Source organism: Bufo gargarizans, chromosome 5 (assembly GCF_014858855.1).
Source record: "Bufo gargarizans isolate SCDJY-AF-19 chromosome 5, ASM1485885v1, whole genome shotgun sequence".
NCBI lineage: Eukaryota > Metazoa > Chordata > Amphibia > Anura > Bufonidae > Bufo > Bufo gargarizans.
Window position 1 is genome coordinate 210,269,924 of NC_058084.1, and position 20,446 is coordinate 210,290,369.

Here is a 20,446-nt window from a genome sequence, read left to right on the forward strand (position 1 = left end):
TATATCCAGTACATTGAAAATAAACTATGTGGTTACTGTATTTTTTCAGTGCACCTAGTTGCCATCCAAGCTTTTTTGTAGTCCATTTTGGCTACTAGGAGTAAGGAATTAATGCTGTAAGACTAGGTTCATGCTAAATATGTCTGTATATTACATGTACCATAACAGTGAGAATACCACTATAATAGGAGAATGGAAAAGTGTAGTGCACTACCCTATTCAATTCAAAGGCATACAGTAAAAAAAAAATATAGATTAATATATATTTTTTTTACAATGGGACCCTGTGGTTGACAGATGCCTCTGCATGGTATTCATCACAGGCATACAAACAGTTCAAACTGATTTCCTTTACAGATATTCTCTGAACATCCGCACACTCTATGTGGTTTTCAGATGTTAGTTATAGCAATCTAATACTAGGGGAGAATCAAAACTACCAAGAAAAGCAATTTACCAAAATGTTAGTCACCAGTGTCCTTGATCACCCTTTATCACACTAAATAAGGAAATGGGATTTAACTGTTTTAGAATTGGAGGTAAATGTAATAAGCGTAAGGTTTCACCTACATGAACATTCAGAAAACCAGCTTCACATAAACACGAGTGTAAATGGAAATGTAGGCAAATATTTTGACGGCAGCACCCAGTGCGTGATGCAGTAGTGACCTCATGCACCTCTATGCGAGCTGTATTACATCTTAGAAAACTGAGCAGTACTGTAGTATGGGCTTAGCGGTGTCAGAATTTAGGTACTCTGTGTGTTTTGAGAAATACATTTGGATTAGAGAGGAACCCAAGTTTTCCTGTGATCATGATTGATCTTAAAGGGATTATCTTGAATTTTAAAATAATTGGCCTAAGATAAGCTAACAGTTTTAGATTGGTTGGGGTCCGATTATAGGCACCCCCATACGACCAGCAGCTGACGTGGCTAAGACAGATGAATTTATCTAATTCTATATGACATTTACAGCATGCATCCACATAAGTTGGGTAACATTTCTGAAATAGAATTAAAGAGTATCTATCAGCATCATCAACCCTATTAAATTGGGCATACAACCTGGTAAGGTTAATCATGCTGACAGAAAGGATACCCTAATTAGTTATTTCTGTTGTCCCATTCCACAGAAAAGCATGTTTTTATCAATATGTAAATTAACTTACTAGAGAACTAGAAGGCCAATCAGAACCTCAGAGTACCATTTAGTAACACCGCTACAGCTTTAGTCCCTCCCCTTTCTCCTGGGTTGACAGGGCTAGACAGCTTGCCTAGTCCCTGTCTTCTTGTGCCAGTCTAGGCGCTGGTGCATTGTATCTACTGCTGCTCTCTAACCAGCGCAGATTCCAAATGAGCAAGCACCATGCTGTGTCTAGCCACCTATTCCCACTGCACTGACATCGCTCACATCGCTCTTTACAAGTGGCTTAACCCTTAGTCATCTGTTTTTATCGCTTTCTACTACAGTTAATAATTGAGAATTCTACCAATAACCCTGTTGTGATTTTTAACAGCCAATATGGGGCAAAATGTTCAAATTAGCAATATCCAATATATTGATGCACTTCAATACAGATCTCAGTAGGCATAATATTTCACTTCACTTGGTTTAAAATAGGAATTAAATGAATTTTCCAGGATTTTTTTGTTTTTAATAGTTTTTGTTCAATACCCTTAAAATGAATCGAACCCAATAAAACACTTCTTTATGGCACCATCTTCTAAGCATAGATAAAATTTTGGTTGTACTTGCCCTCAAGGTGTAGAATGATACATTCTAACACTGCATTATCACCTTGGTGTTTTGATGGCAAGTCTTTAATTCAATAAGAGTAGGTTAGAGGCAGACTGGGGCCCGAGCAGATAAAAGCCTACAAAGAATTTACCAGGAAAGGCATTGCCTCTACTGGACCCAGCAATCAAATGTTTTCAAGGAACTGTACCCACCATACCTGCATGGCATAGCTACTGGGTCTTAGCAGACTCTTACTACCTCTAGTAACTAGTGACCAGTGTTATGAAAGACATGGGTCTGTTGTCCTCCTGTAACTCAGGCCCCTATAAATGCTACAGTTATATAGCTGAATTTTAAAAATATATAGATCAGTGAAGGCCCAAAAGATCTTTTATGACCTTGTGGGGAGATATTATCTACGTGAATAATATATAAACATACCCTAAGTTTAAACTAATTATAAAATGTAATACAGATCCAGAATTTGTTAAATAAAAAAGATACCACCCAAGACAACTCATTTACATAATACATATCAAAACGAGCAAAGCAAAATGTAATTTTATATACTTTATTTTGTGTAAATGTCCACATTGAACTATCGTACAAACTGAAAAAAAGGATTAAAAACAGTTATATGTGTCATGGAAAAAGTTTCAACTGATAAACCACCATTTGTCCAAAATTCTTAAAGAGTGTCTGGTCGTTTTATATACTTGTCATTGGCTAAATGTAGGGGCAGACATAGTAGAGGGCCCCTTTCTGTTTTATTTATCAAGAGTGAAGGACTAATGTACCTTCTCTAATGCTATGACTCTCTAGTGCCTTCTTCATCTAGTGGATAAGAATCTATCAGCCGCATACTTTGATGCCCTTTATTATAGTGGTATGGGCCCCCATGTCTGTTGGGCTCCTGTGTGGCTGCACAAACTGCACCAATGGTATATCTGCCCCTGGTAGTATCACTTATGTTTCAGACAAGAAAAAGAAAAGGGAGAAATGATTAATCTACATGATAGGCTGATACCTGCAGAAAAAAGGATGTGTGTCATTGATATATCCTATGAAATACAGAGCGGATTGCAATAACTGTTCACAACCTATAGATATCTGAGGAGATAAAACAATGTTGTATCTCTGCATTTTGGTTGCTCTATTTCTATCAGGTAAGTTCTAATGCCAGAATTGTAAATGCTATTTTAGACCTGCTCATGCTTGACAAAATACTTTTTTCAACCGTATGTCTCTTATTTTATCCAGATATACAGACTGTCACCATAGACCAGGAGCTGCCTTCTCTAGTAAAGGTTAGAGGTGACCAGTCAACAGCTCGTATACCGTGTGAGATTAGCCAGAGTTCATCAACATATGTTCATTGGTATGTACAGAAAAAAAATCAAGTAATAAAAAGGATTCTCTATTTTGGAGAAGGAAAAGATAATTATGAAGATGGATTTCACACAAATAAATTTAAATCTGCTCAGCAAGACATAACAACAGGAGCAAAGAAACACACTCTGACCATTAATGATATAAATGATGATGACAGTGGCATCTATTACTGTGCAAGCTGGGATACATCTGATAGGCACACTGATATAATGTTATAGGAAGTCTGTACAATTAATCAGAGAACATTACATTACATAAATGCTAGCAATTTAACAAGCAAGCCATCACATACAGTAAAATAATAATATATATTTAACAAATAATGGGTTTTTTTCTAGTAACAGTTTATAAAGCTGTAAAAAAACATCTGTCCATCTAACATCTGTCCATCTAGTTCAGCCTGTTATCCTGCAGGCTGATTCAGAGGAAGGTAAAAAAGAAAATACTGAGGGAGAAGGCAATTTTCCCCACTTTAGGAGACAAAATTCCTTCCCGACTCCAATCAGGCAGGAATAACTCCCTGGATCAACTCTCTAGTAGCTATAGCCTGTAATATTATTACACTCCAGAAATACATCCAGGCCCCTCTTGAATTCCTTTATTCTACTCACCATCACCACCTCCTCAGGCAGAGAGTTCCATAGTCTCACTGCTCTTACCGTAAAGAATCCTTTTCTATGTTGGTGTACAAACCTTCTTTCCTCCAGACGCAGAGGATGTCCCCTCGTCACAGTCCTGGGGATAAATAGACGTTGGGAGAAATCTCTCTACTGACCCCTGATATATTTATACTTTGTTAATAGATAATAACCCTCATTTTGATAATCTTTCAGGGTACTGTAGTCCCCCCATTCCAGTTATTACTTTAGTTGCCCTCCTCTGGACCCTCTCCAGCTCTGCTATGTCTGCATTGTTCACAGGAGCCCAGAACTGTACACAATACTCCATGTGTGGTCTGTCTAGTTATTTGTAAAATGACAGAACTATGCTCTTATCACAGGCATCTATGCCCCTTTTGATGCAACCCATTATTTTATTGGCCTTGGCAGCAGCTGCTTGAAACTGGATCACTAAAGTTCCTAAGTCCTTTTCCATGTTAGTGTTAACATTTAGGATGTGTTGGTGACTTGTATTTTTCCTTCCCATGTGCATAATCTTACATTTGTCAGTGTTAAACCTCATCTGCCACGTCTCTGCCCAAGTCTCCAATCTATCCAAATCCCTCTGTAGCAGTATACTGTCCTCTTTTGTGTTAATAACAGTTACTTACCCACATACAGACATTTTCTCCCAGTCCAAGCATTCTCATTTTATGTACTTACCTTTTATGTGGCACAGTATCAAATGCTTTGGAGAAGTCAAGATATATAACATCTATTTAGTCGCCACGGTCTATTATTTTAACCTCTTCAGGACACATGACGTACCTGTACGTTATATTGTCCTGGTACTTAAGGACACATGACGTACCGGTACGTCATGTATAGTGATGAGCGGGAGGTGCCATATTCGATTTCACGATATTTCGCGAATATTCGTGTTATATTCGTCGAAAACGAATATTCGTAATTATTCTAATTATCGCGAATAATATACGAATATTTTTTTTCGCGTATTGCGATTATTTATCTTGATAGTATAAGGCAACGTTCCTATGCTAATTGACTATGGCTAGGCTAATATGTGTATTTTACAAAATTTCGTGATTTGCTCTAACTTCGTCTCTTAGAATATTACGAATATTCTAAAAGACGAAGTTAGAGCAATATTACGAAATTTCGTAAAATACACATATAGATTGTAATTTAGCTAATATAGTGCTATAATCCCTTTTTTTGCCTCTAATTTTTTTGTTGCCTCTTCTGAACTTAAGTTTTGTAAAATATGTACACTATTAAAAAATATTACTATAGCAGTATATTAGCTTAAATACAATCTATGTGTATTTTACGAAATTTCGTAATATTGCTCTAACTTCGTCTTTTAGAATATTCGTAATATTCTAAAAGACGAAGTTAGAGCAATATTAAGAACATTTGCAAAAGCCGAAATTGCGATGCGAGTAATATAATACGAAATAATCGCATAAAGATTTCAACTTAGCACTGCTATATTCCATATTCTAGCCTAATATGGAATATAGCTGTGCTAAGTTAGCACAGCTATATTCCATACTAGGCTAGAATATGGAATATAGCAGTGCTAAGTTGAAATCTTCATGCGATTATTTCGTATTATATTACTCGCATCGCAATTTCGGCTTTTGCAAATGTTCTCAATATTGCTCTAACTTCGTCTTTTAGAATATTACGAATATTCTAAAAGACGAAGTTAGAGCAATATTACGAAATTTCTAAAAGACGAAGTTAGAGCAATATTACGAAATTTCGTAAAATACACATAGATTGTATTTAAGCTAATATACTGCTATAGTAATATTTTTTAACAGTGTACATATTTTACAAAACTTAAGTTCAGAAGAGGCAAAAAAAATTAGAGGAAAAAAAAGGGATTATAGCACTATATAAGCTAAATTACAAGCTATATGTGTATTTTACGAAATTTCGTAATATTGCTCTAACTTCGTCTTTTAGAATATTCGTAATATTCTAAAAGACGAAGTTAGAGCAATATTAAGAACATTTGCAAAAGTCGAAATTGCGATGCGAGTAATATAACAAAATAATCGCATGAAGATTTCAACTTAGCACTGCTATATTCCATATTCTAGCCTAGTATGGAATATAGCAGTGCTAACTTAGCATAGCTATATTCCATATTAGGCTAGAATATGGAATATAGCAGTGCTAAGTTGAAATCTTCATGCGATTATTTCGTGTTATATTACTCACATCGCAATTTGCAAAATTTCGTAAAATACACATATAGATTAGATTGTAATTTAGCTAATATGGAATATAGCAGTAAGTTGAAAACGCCACTGACTGGAGCAGCCAGGAAGCCAGGAATCCAAAGGACAGGTAGGAACAACTTTAGAGAAGTGGGAAAGAAAAAAATATAATAATAAAAAAAAAAAAAGAATATTCGAATTCGCGAATATATAGAACGATATTCTAAATATTCGCGAAATCTCGAAATTGCGATATTCGAGAAAAAAATTGGCAATTCGAATATTCGCGCTCAACACTAGTCATGTATGGTTCCGATCACTGCCGCCAGGCGGGCGGTGATCGGAACCCGGTGCCTGCTCAAATCATTGAGCAGGCACCTAGGCTAAATGCGCCGGGGGGTCCTGTGACCCCCCCCATGTTGGCGATCGCAGCAAACCGCAGGTCAATTCAGACCTGCGGTTTGCTGCGCTTTCCGCAGTTTCTAATCGGGGATCAGAAACTTTAAAATGCTGAAAATATATATTTTTCACACCCCCCCTGCACCCCTGCACCCCTGAATGATTATTATGCGGCGGGTGGTGCAGGGGGTGTTGCAGGGGGTGCGGCAGGCGGGATCGCGATCCCCCGCCCGGCTCCTCTTGAATATTCATTGGTGTTCAGTGGGTATATACCAGAGTGTCAGCACATTGCTGACACTCTGGTATAAATGGCTGACATCTGTGCTGCGATGTCAGCCGTTTAACCCTTTCCATACCCTTTCCATACTGCAGCCCCCAGACAGGATGGGGTGACAGAGGGAGGGAGCTCCCCTCCTTCCCCTTCTCCATCTGCTCAGTTGTGGCAGACGGGGAAGGTTCCCATAGCAACAGGACGCCTTCTCAGGCATCCTGCTGTCCATGGTGCTGAACAGATCTGTGCTAAAGGCATAGATCTGTTCAGACAAAGTGTAAGTAAAATACAGTACAATACACTATATAGTGTACTGTACTGTATTATATAGACATCAGACCCACTGGATCTTCAAGAACCAAGTGGGTCTGGGTCAAAAAAAGTAAAAATCAAAAAACACATTTATCACTGATTAAAAATGAAAAACAAAATTCCCTACACATGTTTGATATCACCGCGTCCGTAATGACCTGATCTATAAAACGGTCATGTTACTTTACCTGTAACGATGAACGCCATAAAAATAAAAAATAAAAAACTATGATGAAATTGAAATTTTGCCCACCTTACTTCCCAAAAAAGGTAATAAAAATGATCAAAAAAGTTGTATGTACACCAAAATAGAACCAATCAAACCTTCACCTCATCCCGCAAAACATGAGACCCTACCTAAGTTAATCACCCAAAAACGGAACAAACTATGGCTCTTAGACTATGGAGACACTAGAACATGATTTTTTTTTGTTTCAAAAATTAAATAATTGTGTAAAACTTACATATATAAAAAAAGTACACATATTAGGTATCGCCGCGTCCATAATAACTTTCTCTATAAAAATATCACATGACCTAACCCCTCAGGTGAATACCGTAAAAAAAAAAAAAAACGGTGTAAAAAAAGCAATTTTTTGTCACCTTACATCACAAAAAGTGTAATAGCAAGTGATCAAAAAGTCATACGCACCCCAAAATAGTGCCAATAAAACCGTCATCTCATCCCGCAAAAATCATACCCTACCCAAAATATTTGCCCAAAAACTGAAAAAACTATGGCTCTCAGACTATGGAGACACTAAAACATGATTTTTTTGTTTCATTTTGTAAAACTTACATAAATAAAAAAATTGTATACATATTAGGTATCGCCGCGTCCGTGACAACCTGCTCTATAAAAATATTACATTATCTAACCTGTCAGATGAATGTTGAAAGTAACAAAAAATTAAAACAGTCAAAACAGCTATTTCTTGTTACCTTGCCTCACAAAAAGTGTAATATAGAGCAACCAAAAATAAAATGTACCCTAAACTAGTACCAACAATACTGCCACCCTAACCCGTAGTTTTTAAAATGGGGTAACTTTTTTGGAGTTTTTACTCTAGGGGTGCATCAGGGGGCTTCAAATGGGACATTGTGTAAAAAAAAAAGGGTCCAGCAAAATCTGCCTTCCAAAACCGTATGGCATTCCTTTCCTTCTGCACCCTGCCGTGTGCCCGTACAGCAATTTACGACCACATATGGGGTGTTTCTGTAAACTACAGAATCAGAGCCATAAATAATGAGTTTTGTTTGGCTGTTAACCCTTGCTTTGTAACTGGAAAAAAATTATTAAAATGGAAATCTGCAAAAAAAAGGTGACATTTTTAAATGGTATCTCTATTTTCCATTAAATCTTGTGGAATACCTAAAGGGTTAACAAAGTTTGTAAAATCAGTTTGGAATACATTGAGGGGTGTAGTTTCTTAGATGGGGTCACTTTTATGGAGTTTCTACTCTAGGGGTGCATCAGGGGGGCTTCAAATAGGCCATGGTGTCAAAAAAACCTGTCCAGCAAAATCTGCCTTCCAAAAACCATACGACGCACCTTTCCCTCTACGCCCTACTGTGTGCCCGTACAGTAGTTTACGGCCACATATGGGACGTTTCTGCAAACTACAGAATCGGGGCAATAAATATAGCATTTTGTTAACTGTTAACCCTTGCTTTGTTACTGGAAAAATGGATTAAAATGGAAAATCTGCCCAAAAATTTAAATTCTCAAATTTAATCTGCATCTGCCAATAACTCTTGTGCAACACCTAAAGGGTTAACAAAGTTTGTAAAATCAGTTTTGTATACCTTGAGGGGTGTAGTTTCTTAGATGGGTCACTTTTTGGAGTATCTACTCTAGGGGTGCATTAGGGGGGCTTCAAATGGGACATAGTGTCAAAAAAACCAGTCCAGCAAAATCTTCCTTCCAAAAACCATACGGCGCACCTTTACCTCTACGCCCTACTGTGTGCTCATACAGTAGTTTACAACTACATATGGGGTGTTTCTGCAAACTACAGAATCGGGGCAATAAATATAGCATTTTGTTTGGCTGTTACCCCTTGCTTTGTTACTGGAAAAAAATGGATTAAAATGGAAAATTTGCCAAAAAAATCTAAATTCTGAAATGTTATCACCATTTGCCATTAACTCTTGTGGAACACCTAAAGGGTTAATGACATTTGTAAAATCAGTTTTGAATACCTTGAGGGGTGTAGTTTCTAGAATGGGGTCATTTTTGGGTGGTTTCTATTATGTAAGTCTCACAAAGTGACTTCAGACCTGAACTGGTTCCTAAAAAGTGGGTTTTTGAAAATTTCTGAAAAATTTCAAAATTTGCTTCTAAACTTCTAAGCCTTGTAACATCCCCTAAAAATAAAATATCATTCCCAAATTGATCCAAACATGAAGTAGACATATGGGGAATGTAAAGTAATAACTATTTTTGTAGGTATTACTATGTATTATAGAAGTAGAGAAATTGAAACTTGGAAATTTGCAATTTGTTTCAAATTTTTGGTAAATTTGGTATTTTTTTATAAATAAAAATGTTTTTTTTTTTTTTTTTACTTCATTTTACCAGTGTCATGAAGTACAATATGTGATGAAAAAAACAATCTCAGAATGGCCTGGATAAGTCAAAGCATTTTAAAGTTATCAGCACTTAAAGTGACACTGGTCAGATTTGCAAAAAATGGCCTGGTCCTTAAGGTGAAATAGGGCTGTGTCCTTAAGGGGTTAAAGCATATATTTCACTTTAACTCTTATCACTCCATGACATAATTATATGACAATTATTGATTTGCCTAGAGATCTGATTGTGTCAGGTTAGCCCTTTTGATGCTGTAGTCAATAGTGAACAATCAGCCCACTGATTAACAAAGGCCACAGTAGTACTATTGTTATCTACCTACTATGCCTTATATACTGTACTACCTCTTAGTAGAGATGAGCTAATTGAATCTATACTCATCAGATACATCTGAATTTTTCAAAAATTCTTGTTCCGAAGTAATGATGAGCTTGTCCTGCTTTGGATGAACTCGATTTCCTCATCTTAATAACTAAATTTCATAAAAATCTCTAATGTGGTAAAATGTTTTGGCTCCAAAGAGACTGTATTAATATGGCTGCTGTTATTGCAAGACTTTTTCAGTCGCGTGCATGCGTTATTACTGTGACTAGCAGCCCATGCATAATTATATTTCATAATGAATACGGAATTTGTTAATGATGAGTTGAGTGAGGAGTCAGAGTTTGGACTGTCATGAAGAGATGGTTAAGGCATAGGAGGGGACTGAAATGTATAGCTATTTATATATAAATACAGAGCAGAGAATCATGAGAGGGGCCAAGGGTCCAAGGGAAGTGGCAGGGAAGGTGAAGACTATGATGATGGTTATAAGTTGGACAGGACCTGGGAATCGCAACTGGGTGCTGAAAATCTGAGGACAAATGGGATGACCATGGACATGGAGTCAATAAAGACCCGAGACATTAATGGCCAAAATATAAAAATAAAACTGGTAGGGTCAGATCTGTTTCTATTGTGGACAGCACAGGATTTGGTGGTTCTGCTAATACCAGTGGCCCAAATATGCCAGACCTAGGGCATGCTTGGCTGCCATTAGCTGAGTGCAAGTATCTCCCTTATGGCAATTCTTCTCCACAGTGCCAGCAGACAAAAACACTGCCATGTTTAAGATTGGCAGGGTAAAAATAAGATGGGTATTAAATTACAAACTTTGTCATCGCATCTCTATTGCAGCCCACAGGTAGGGGCGGACTGGGAACTTAAAGTGATGGAAGGCAGGGCCAGCAGTTCCATATTGTGGCTTTTTATACCTCCCCTACAGAGCCAAATACCACAGTCCATCACAATATGCTGCCAGCAGCACAAAATACATCCCCAAAAACTTCCACTGACTTGCCTTGAGGAGGGCCCAGGTGGCCCCCTGGGAGATTTCCCTGTAAGGTCTATGGTCAATGCGCCCCAGGCAGCACATGAGGCAACATCACCAGATCCAGTGGGAAAATAGAACTGGCCAGCAATCAGAACAAGATTTTTCTCCTTCTCCTAGTCTTCTTTGTGGCACACACGCTGTATGAGTGCCTTTTATCATTATCATCAGTTACTGTTTCTTCCACTCAGACTATTGTTCCTCATCCCCATCCTCCACCACGTTGTCGGCCATCAGAACTCTCTGCCTGTGCACCACTTGCTCCGCAACATTGTAACTACTGGAATTCCACCTTTCATATTGTGGGGCATCTGTTTGAGCAGTGTAAAGTGGTCAATGATTATATCATACACAAGACAACCACAGCAGGGAACATGTATTATTTTGAGCTCAGACAGTGCCTGCTCATCAGGGATGTGTGACACGTACTCAGGCCCTTCATAGAAGTCACCAAATTTGTGAGTAGAGACAACAACGGTATCAACAATGTAATCTCCCTGATATTTATTTTAGAACAAATACACTAATGCAAAAAGTAATGGTGGAAGAAGAACCACTTCAACATCTTGCTCGCTGCCCTGTAGCTGTTTGAGAACCACACAGCTCAAGTCTCATGGATGAGAAAGAGGAGCTACCACTGGAGTAGGAGGAGCTGGTGGTGCAGGAGGACAATGTTTACAATTATGATGATGACAACACTTGCCATGACCAATCATTGCAGTGGGGAGGGGGGGCATGAAAGAACTGAGTCCTCGGGAATGCTGGTGAACATGGCAAGCGGCATGCTTGGTGGCTTACGTATAGAAGTATCGTTAGCATCAAGTAAAGTAATGAACACTGGATAGCCATGATTTTAGACCCTCACTGTACTAGGATACACTCTGTACACAACTTGACACAGCTTTCAATGGGCACACACCTGCAGCCTGCATGTCACCAGCCTCCTGCTATCTCTGCCAGCACTACTGCTACAACAAGCAGCAAAAGCTGCAGCAGCACCAACAGCACCCAATTCAATTTGATGAATATGATGGAGCAGTTTTTGTGCCACATCAAGCTGACGCACATCAACATATGTATACACACTGCCTGAACAACCAGGTTCAGTCCTAATTGAACTGTGCTCGTTTTCTGGCACATTCCCTGTTCTCTAACCCCAATGACTTCTGGGCAGGTACAGTAGACTGGAACAGTGGCAAGAACTAACCCTGTCTGCTATGGGTATACTGTCTTGTCCAACCTCCAGTGTACTGTCAGAGAGGGTATTCAGCATGGCAGGTGGCATCATCACATCCAAGAATACAAAATTGACCTCTGCAAGTGTAGAAAACATTACATTTGTCAAAACGAATGAGGCATGAAAAGCATTTTCACACAACTCCAGGTAATGCCAATTAATACAGGTGCAGCTCAATAAATTTGAATATCATTCAAAAGTTAATTTATTTCATCAATTCAATTTAAAAAGTGAAGCTCATATTTTATAGATTTATTGCACACAGAGTGAACTATTTCATGTTGATGAATATGGCTTATAGCTAATGAAAATCCAAAAGTAAGTATTTCAGAAAATTAGAATATTATAATTAAATTATTTTAATACAGAAATGTTAGGTACAGTATATGCATTCAATACTTGGTTCGGGGCTCATTTTGCATTATTTCCTGAATCAATTCAGCGTGGCATGGAGGCAATCAGCCTGTGGCACTGCTGAGGTGTTGTGGAAGCCCAGGTTGTTTTCATAGCGGCCTTCTGCTCATCTACATTGTTGAGTCTGGTGACTCTCATCTTTCTCTTAACAACACCACATAGATTCTCTATGGGTTTTAAGTCAGACGAGTTTGCTGGCCAATCAAGCACAGTGATACCGTGGCTATTAAACCAGGTACAAGGTATTAGTAGTTTTGGCAGTGAGAGAAGATGCCAAGTCCTGCTGGAAAATGAAATCAGCCTCTCCTTAAACTTGTCAGCAGAGGGAAGCATGAAGTGCTCTAAAATTTTCTGGTAGTTGACTGCACTGACATTAAACTTGATTATAACACAGTGGACTAACACCAGCAGATGACATGGCTCCTCGAACCATCACTCACTGTTAAAACTTAAATCTGGGCCTCAAGCAACTGGGATAGTGTGCCACTCTACTCTTCCTCCGGACTCTAGGACCTTGATTTCCAAATGAAATGTAAAACTTACTTTTATCTGAAAACAGGACTTTGGACCACTGAGCAACAGTCCAGTAATTTTTCTCCTTATCCTAGATAAGATGCTTCTGACATTTTCTCTGGCTTGACACAAGGAGTGCCACAATTGTAGCTCACGTCCGGGATATGCAACGGGCGCCTCCCCCCAAGGACCTCTATATTGCATTCCAGGTTTTGTAGGAATGCCGAGTGGTGTAGTACGGCCTAAATGTCTCTTTATGTGTGTCATGGTGCTCCTACCTGGTTTCGGCTGGATCCCAGGCTTTGGCTCCGAAGCAATAAATAGGGGAAATAATTGAGGGATTTGAAAGAATAACTTGAGTGCAGACCTTGAGATGATGTTGAATGGCAGCTTTACTTGAGTAAACGTTTCTTCCAACAGCTTACAGGCTTTGTCTTAATTCCAACAGGCTTTAGCATTAAACTGGCTGGCAAACTCAACTCTGCTATATCTTTCTCCCACTGGTGTACTGACAAGCTGACTGGATAACTCAGCTCCTTCTTGATGCTGCACTTCACTCTGTAGTCTGACTAATCTTCAGCCCAGGAAGTTTACTCCTAGCTCCTGCGGCTTCTATGCTTTAGCCTCCATGGCCAGCAGAGCTTAAGGTGCTCTGGCTGGCGTGGGCTTGTCCAGGAGATATGTGCCCCTGCATAACCCTTCCCCTGTCTAGGAAGGACCTAAACTGGAACTAACTGGTCCCCACCCTTCCTGCAGGAAGTAGGACAAGCCCACCTCTCTCCAGAGGGGACTAGAATGGAATGGAAAGTTCCATTCTATGTTAGTACAGCTCTTCCGTGTTTGCTGACACCTGCTGATGAACCAGGCACATTACATGAGATGAAGTTTTGTTAGCCTATTAGAGATAGTAGCAGGGTGCAGTTGTGGTAACACCTGGGGAGTTACATACCCCCTTACTTAAAACCATGCAGCCCTTGGCTTGTGCTTAGAGTAAGCTCTAAGTGTACCCAAGGAAAGTTAGAATGATGCTTTGGACGATATACTATTACTGACTGATATAGCAACGGCTACTACTAGGTCTCTGCCCGTATGAGTAGGGTGTCTATTTACTGTTTCCCTCTCGTTAATAACCAGAGAATCAAAGAGTCCGCACAAAGCGCTCAAATACTCCCATTGTGGATACTGAGCCCTAGTACCACGGGAAGCATCTGGGTGTCATGTACTGTAATCCCTCCACGATGCTATGAGATGACCGCAAATAGAAGGGTGGATTCATCCTGTAATCCCTTCCCAGCACCAAGGTCTATATAAAGCTTTTTGCACGGTCACCTTGATGACTAAACCGGTAGCTAAGCATTTTTCCTTAAGGCTGCGCTCAAGGCCTTAGGACATCTAGAACTAGGAGAAGATACCAGCCCACCTTCCATAGCTCCGATGAGGGCTAATCAGTCTAAACTAACACTTTTAGCAGTGGAGTTACCCTTGCCGATGTTAGATCTGCTTGTCACTTACCACTTGGTCCCCTTGTGTAGCAACAATGCAAAACAATGCCTAGGCTTTCTAAGCTAACACAAGGTAACATAAGAACGATTAGTATTGACGTCCTCAGAGGAAGTCCATATGAGCGGTGAAGAAATGTTGCTAACCATCTGACTAAAAATATTATTTTACAAAAGTCCATTTAACCTCTTGCGGACACAGGGATCAGGCACTCTATAACAATGCCAAGGGGGGTCAATTCAGACCTGTGGTTTGCTGCATTTACGGGTCATTCTGGCGCCGATTGTGGAAGCCATCGGGTCCCCGTGCTGCAGTAATGGGGATCCGATGGCATGGAAGGCAGCGCGATGCCTTCCTTAGGCATTGTGGCTGTCTTCTGGTATACAACCAGTGAGATCCAGCCCCCTGGATCTCACAGGCAGGAAGCTGTATGAGTAATACACACTGTATTACTAATACAGCCAATGCATTCCAATACAGAAGTATTAGAATGCATTGTAAAGGGGATCAGACCCCAAAAGTTGAAGTCCCAGAGTGGTACAAAAAAGAAAGTATAAAAATGTTAAATAAATAAAGTTTTACAAAAAAATTAAAAGTTTGAAGTCAATAAAAAAAGCGCACTTTTCCCCAAATAAATTTGTAAAAAATTGTAAAAAAAATAGGGAAAAAAAGTAGACATATTAGGTATTACTGCGTCCATATTGACCGGCTCTATTAACATATCACATGACCTAACCCCTCAGATAAACACCGTCAAAAAAATTAAATAGCAACTGTGCTAAATAAACAATTTTTTTGTCACCTTACATTACTAAAAGTGCAACACCAAGCGATCAAAAAGGCGTATGCCCCCAAAAATAGTGCCAATGTAACCGTCACCTCATCCCACAAAAAATTAGCCCCTACCTAAGACAATCGCCCAAAAAATAAAAATAAACTATGGCTCTCAGACTAAAACATGATTTTTAAACATATCACATGACCTAACCCCTCAGGTGAACACCGTTAAGATAAAATAAAAACGGTGTCAAAAAAGCAATTTTTTGTCACCTCACATCACAAAAAGTGTAATAGCAAGCAATCAAAAAGTTTTATGCACCCTAAAATAGTGCCAATCTAACCGTCATCTCATCCCGCAAATAATGAGCCCCTAACTAAGACAATCACCCAAAAAATTTAAAAAAATATGGCTCTCATACTATTGAGACACTAAAATTATTTTTTTTGTTTCAAAAATGATATTATTGTGTAAAACTTAAATAAATTAAAAAAGTAAAGGTATTATGTATCACTGCGTCAGTAAGAACCTGCTATATAAAAATAGAACGAGATCTAACCTGTCAGATGAACGTTGTAAATAATAAAAAATAAAAACGAAGCCAAAACAAAAATTTTGTGGCAAATTTTCAATTTTAATAATTTTTTTTCCAGTAACAAAGCAAGGGTTAACAGCCAAACAAACCTCAATATTTATTGCCCTGATTCTGTAGTTTACAGAAATGCCCCATATGTGGTCGTAAACTGCTGTATGGCCACACGGCAGGGCGCAGAAGGAAAGGAATGCCATATGGTTTTTGGAAGGCAGTTTTTGCTGGATTGTTTTTTTTTAACACCATGTTTCATTTGAAGCCCCGCCCTGATGCACCCCTCGAGTAGAAACTCCAAAAAAGTGACACGATTTAAAAAACTACACCCCTTAAGGTATTCAAAACTGATTTTACAAACTGTGTTAACCCTTTGGGTGTTCCACAAGAGTTAATGGCAAATGGAGATGACATTTCAGAATTTCTATTTTTTGTTACTTTGCCTCATAAAAAGTGTAATATTGAGCAACCAAAAATCATATGTACCCTAAACTAGTGCCAACAATACTGCCACCCTATCCCGTAGTTTTTTAAATGGGGTCACTTTTTTTGGAGTTTCTACTCTAGGGGTGCATCAGGGGGGCTTCAAATGGGACATGGTGTCAAAAAAACAGTCCAGTAAAACCTGCCTTCCAAAAACCGTATGGCATTCCTTTCCTTCTGCGCCCTGCCGTGTGCCCGTACAGCGGTTTACAACCACATATGCGGTGTTTCTGTAAACTACATAATCAGGGCCATAAATATTGAGTTTGGTTTGGCTGTTAACCCTTGCTTTGTAACTGGGAAAAAAAATTAATGCCCTGGATAAGTCAAAGCGTTTTAAAGTTATCAGCACTTAAAGTGACACTAGTCAGATTTGCAAAAAAATGGGCAAGTCCTTAAGGTGAAATAGGGCTGAGTCCTTTAGGGGTTAAGGTGAAAATGAGCCCGGTCCTTAAGGGGTTAACAGTGCATCATAGGTCACATTGTAGTACTCAAAATACTGTCCAGACAATGGGCTAAAGTACATGGTGTCTGCACTGCGTAAAGGAGGGCTGAGCCATGCGCCGACATTGTTAACATTTCTCATTTGCATATAATAATACGTCATTTTTCTCAGCAATGTGAGCTCATATGAACATGGGACCAACACAGATGCCTTAAGCTGCCAAGTGCACATGGAACAGGTCAGCCAGTTTCATAGGTACAAACTGCTGACAGATGCCCTTTAAAGCAGTTGTCCGGGTTCAGAGCTGAACCTGGACATATCCCCCCCCCCCTCAGGCCTTCTGGCATTTCATGCTCCGATGATCTACCATGCCCAAGGGCTCCTTTGTTTACATTTTGTTAATACTAGGCGGAAACTTCTGCCTAGAGGTGTTCCCAGTGACATCACCGGCACTGATGGACGGCTTTACAGGCTAGCCAGTCACCAAGATGAAATAGGATCAGATCAAAATAAGGACAATAATGGAAAAATATTTAGCAGTTTTGAGATGTGGCAGAAAAATCAATTTTTAGCAAGAGAAAACCATATATAGGGAACCAGGTTGATATATGTCGACCTGGAAATCAGTGCATACCCATGTATAAAAGCATTTAAAAACAGCTGAAAAAAACATCAATATAGGTCGGTATAAGTCTGTGCATAGGTAAATCACTTCACAAGGGGAGATAGTCTATGGGATAAAGCTCAAGACACCCATAGGCTAAACTCCCCTGCCAGGATCGCTTGTAGAATCACAGGAAATGACCGCAGTCCCCATGGACTGTACTTCTGGATAATTCCCTTTATTTGAATCAAGGTTCAACGCGTTTCGGATGTTTACAAGAATACCCCCTTCCTCAGGAGCAAAACAGTGTACACAAAACATAAAAGACATAAACAAAAAGAGGTACCTGTGGGTGTTATATACCTATCCATGTGATATGCCAATTTAGAAAAAGCACATGGTGGGGAGGGACCATGAGCAAACATCACTTCTGGTTTCGGAGTGTTCCTGGCCGAACGTGTGCACAAAATAAAAAGACAGGATTTTGATAGGGACATGGGATGGTGGGGGAGTATATTTCCCCTTCAGATGTAAATATGCCATGGATTGTACTTGGACTCTCTAAAGCCGAGGAGGGCCGCCGTTCGTTCCAGACCAGGAAGTGATGCTACTTCTGGTCTTTGGAACACATCCGTGGACAGCAAAAACCATGTGACATCCGGTTCCCGGCGGGTACGTACTGCTAGAGACCGCCCCATTGTTGCTAAGCCTGCGTGTTAATTTGTGGTTGATTTTGGTTGTAAGTAGAGTTGAGCGGACACTTGGATGTTCGGGTTCGGCAGGTTCGCCCAAACTTGAAAAAAAAGTTCGGGTTCAGGACCCGAACTTGAATCCGAACCCCATTGAAGTCAATGGGGACCCGAACTTTTGGCCACTAAAATGGCTCTAAAATAGCCCTGGAAAGAGCTAGAGGGCTGCAAAAGGCATCAAAATGTGCTTAAGAGCATGGCAAATGATCTGCAAACAAATGTGGATAGGGAAATTAATTTAAAAAACATAAAAGACCATAAACAAATAAAAATTAGGAATGATGTAGGAGGAAGAGGTTGAGGGTGGATTGGTGGATGTGGCCGTGTAGGCTCACGTGGCGGTCTAGGTGGAAGCGGCGGCGAAGGTAGGAATAGGTAGCCATCACAGATGTGTGTTATTTTGCATTTTTACATAGGGGTATCCCTCAAAATATTGGGACATATAAAAAAAAAGTAATAAGTGCACTTGAGTACAGTGATGAGTGGTTGAGGCTGTTAGAACTGTCTATTCTGCACAAGGTACAGACAAGACTTGTGGGATCCAGGCCTGGTTCAATTTAATGAATGTGAGCTTGTCCACGTCGGCTGTGGACAGGCGGCTTCGTCTGTCTGTTATGATGCCTCCTGCCGTGCTAAATACACGTTCAGAGAGTACACTGGTTGCAGGGCAGACCAGCACCTCCAAGGCATACAGGGAAAGCTCTGGCCATGTGGACAATTTGGAGACCCAGAAGTTGAATGGGGCAGAACTGCAGCCAGCCCGTCGCAGGGGGAACACGTGAGGTTCACGGTGGACCAATGAGGGGTATAACACACAGTTCATCAGTTTACTCACAGTTAGCAGATAGCCTCCCTGGGCTGGCAGCACAGTGTTGAGGTGGACAGCACGAAATCCTCCTGGGCACGCTCTGGGGTAGGAAGCATCAGCCAAGATGGTGGTTGAGGTGCCTTTGATGTTAAGGGTGCTTAGGGTGCTTGTTGCGGCTGAGTCCTTTGATGATTTTTGTCGTGACGCCAGTACCATTAATGGTGGTAAAACCATAGGTAGTAATAATTAGGTAGACAGTGGTAAGATGCAACTCACAACTTTTACTTTGGATGTCTTTCAGTTGCAGTAGTACAATAATGCAGTCTTTAGAAGATACAGAGGTAATTCTGCAAATCCACTGTTTAAGGCTTGTCAGGTTTTGTGATTTTGGAGCCGTGGGTTACTTCAATGTCAGTGGAAACTTGGTGAGGTTGCCGGAGGCTAATATATCCTTCACCTAAAATATCCCAAAGGTCCTGTATGCCTGGGTTATGGCTTTTATCCTTTGGATGAAGTTAAATTTGTCCTTCTCTCTTGTCCCTTTGCTGGACTAAGAATTATTTTTAGAGCTGAAGTGCTGGATCTGCACCTTTTCACTCCATTCCATGTGGGGTCTAGGACCTCATCGTCCCCTGCATCGTCTTCCACCCAGTCTTACTCCCTGACCTCCTTTTTGGTCTGCACACTGCAGAAAGAAGCAGCAGTTGGCACTTGTGTTTCGTCATCATCAGAGACGTGCTGAGGTGGTATTCCCATGTCCTCATCAGGAAACATAAGTGGTTGTGCGTCAGTGCATTCTATGTCTTCCACCCCTGGGGAAGGGCTAGGTGGATGCCCTTGGGAAACCCTGCCAGCAGAGTCTTCAAACAGCATAAGAGACTGCTGCATGACTTGAGGCTCAGACAGGTTCCCCGATATGCATGGGGGTGATGTGACAGACTGATGGGCATGGGTTTCAGGCGCCATCTGTGCGCTTTCTGCAGAAGACTTGATGGGAGATAATGTGAACCTGCTGAATCCACTGTCGGCCACCCAATCGACTAGCGCCTGTACTTGCTCAGGCCTTACCATCCTTAGAACGGCATTAGGCCCAACCAAATATCGCTGTCGATTCTGGCGGCTACTGGGACCTGAGGTTGTAGGTTCAGTAGGACGTGTAGCTATGGCAGAACGGCCACGTCCTCTCCCTGCACCAGAGGCTCCACCAACACCCCCACCACGACCATGACCGTGTCCCTTATTAGATGTTTGCCTTATAGTTAGCATACACCAAGCAAAGTAAAAAGTGGTTACGTCTGTTAAAAATAATTAATCGCCAATAAAAACCCTGATGTAGGGTATTGCACTAATTTTTTATTTATTTTACTCTATATGACAGCGGTATTTGTGGCCTAAATTTCACAGTA

General features: G+C 40.2%; 1 protein-coding gene across 1 annotated transcript in view; it reads left to right on the top strand.

The window, feature by feature from the left end:
• Nucleotides 1–2,765: 2,765 nt before the first annotated feature.
• Nucleotides 2,766–20,446, top strand: part of LOC122939384 — a 66,294-nt gene continuing 48,613 nt past the window's right edge. Inside the window, exons 1-2 of the mRNA XM_044295452.1 lie at nt 2,766–2,905; nt 3,000–3,327. Coding sequence (XP_044151387.1) covers nt 2,866–2,905; nt 3,000–3,327 — 368 coding nt within the window. The 5' untranslated portion in view covers nt 2,766–2,865. The remainder of the gene's footprint in view (nt 2,906–2,999; nt 3,328–20,446) is intronic.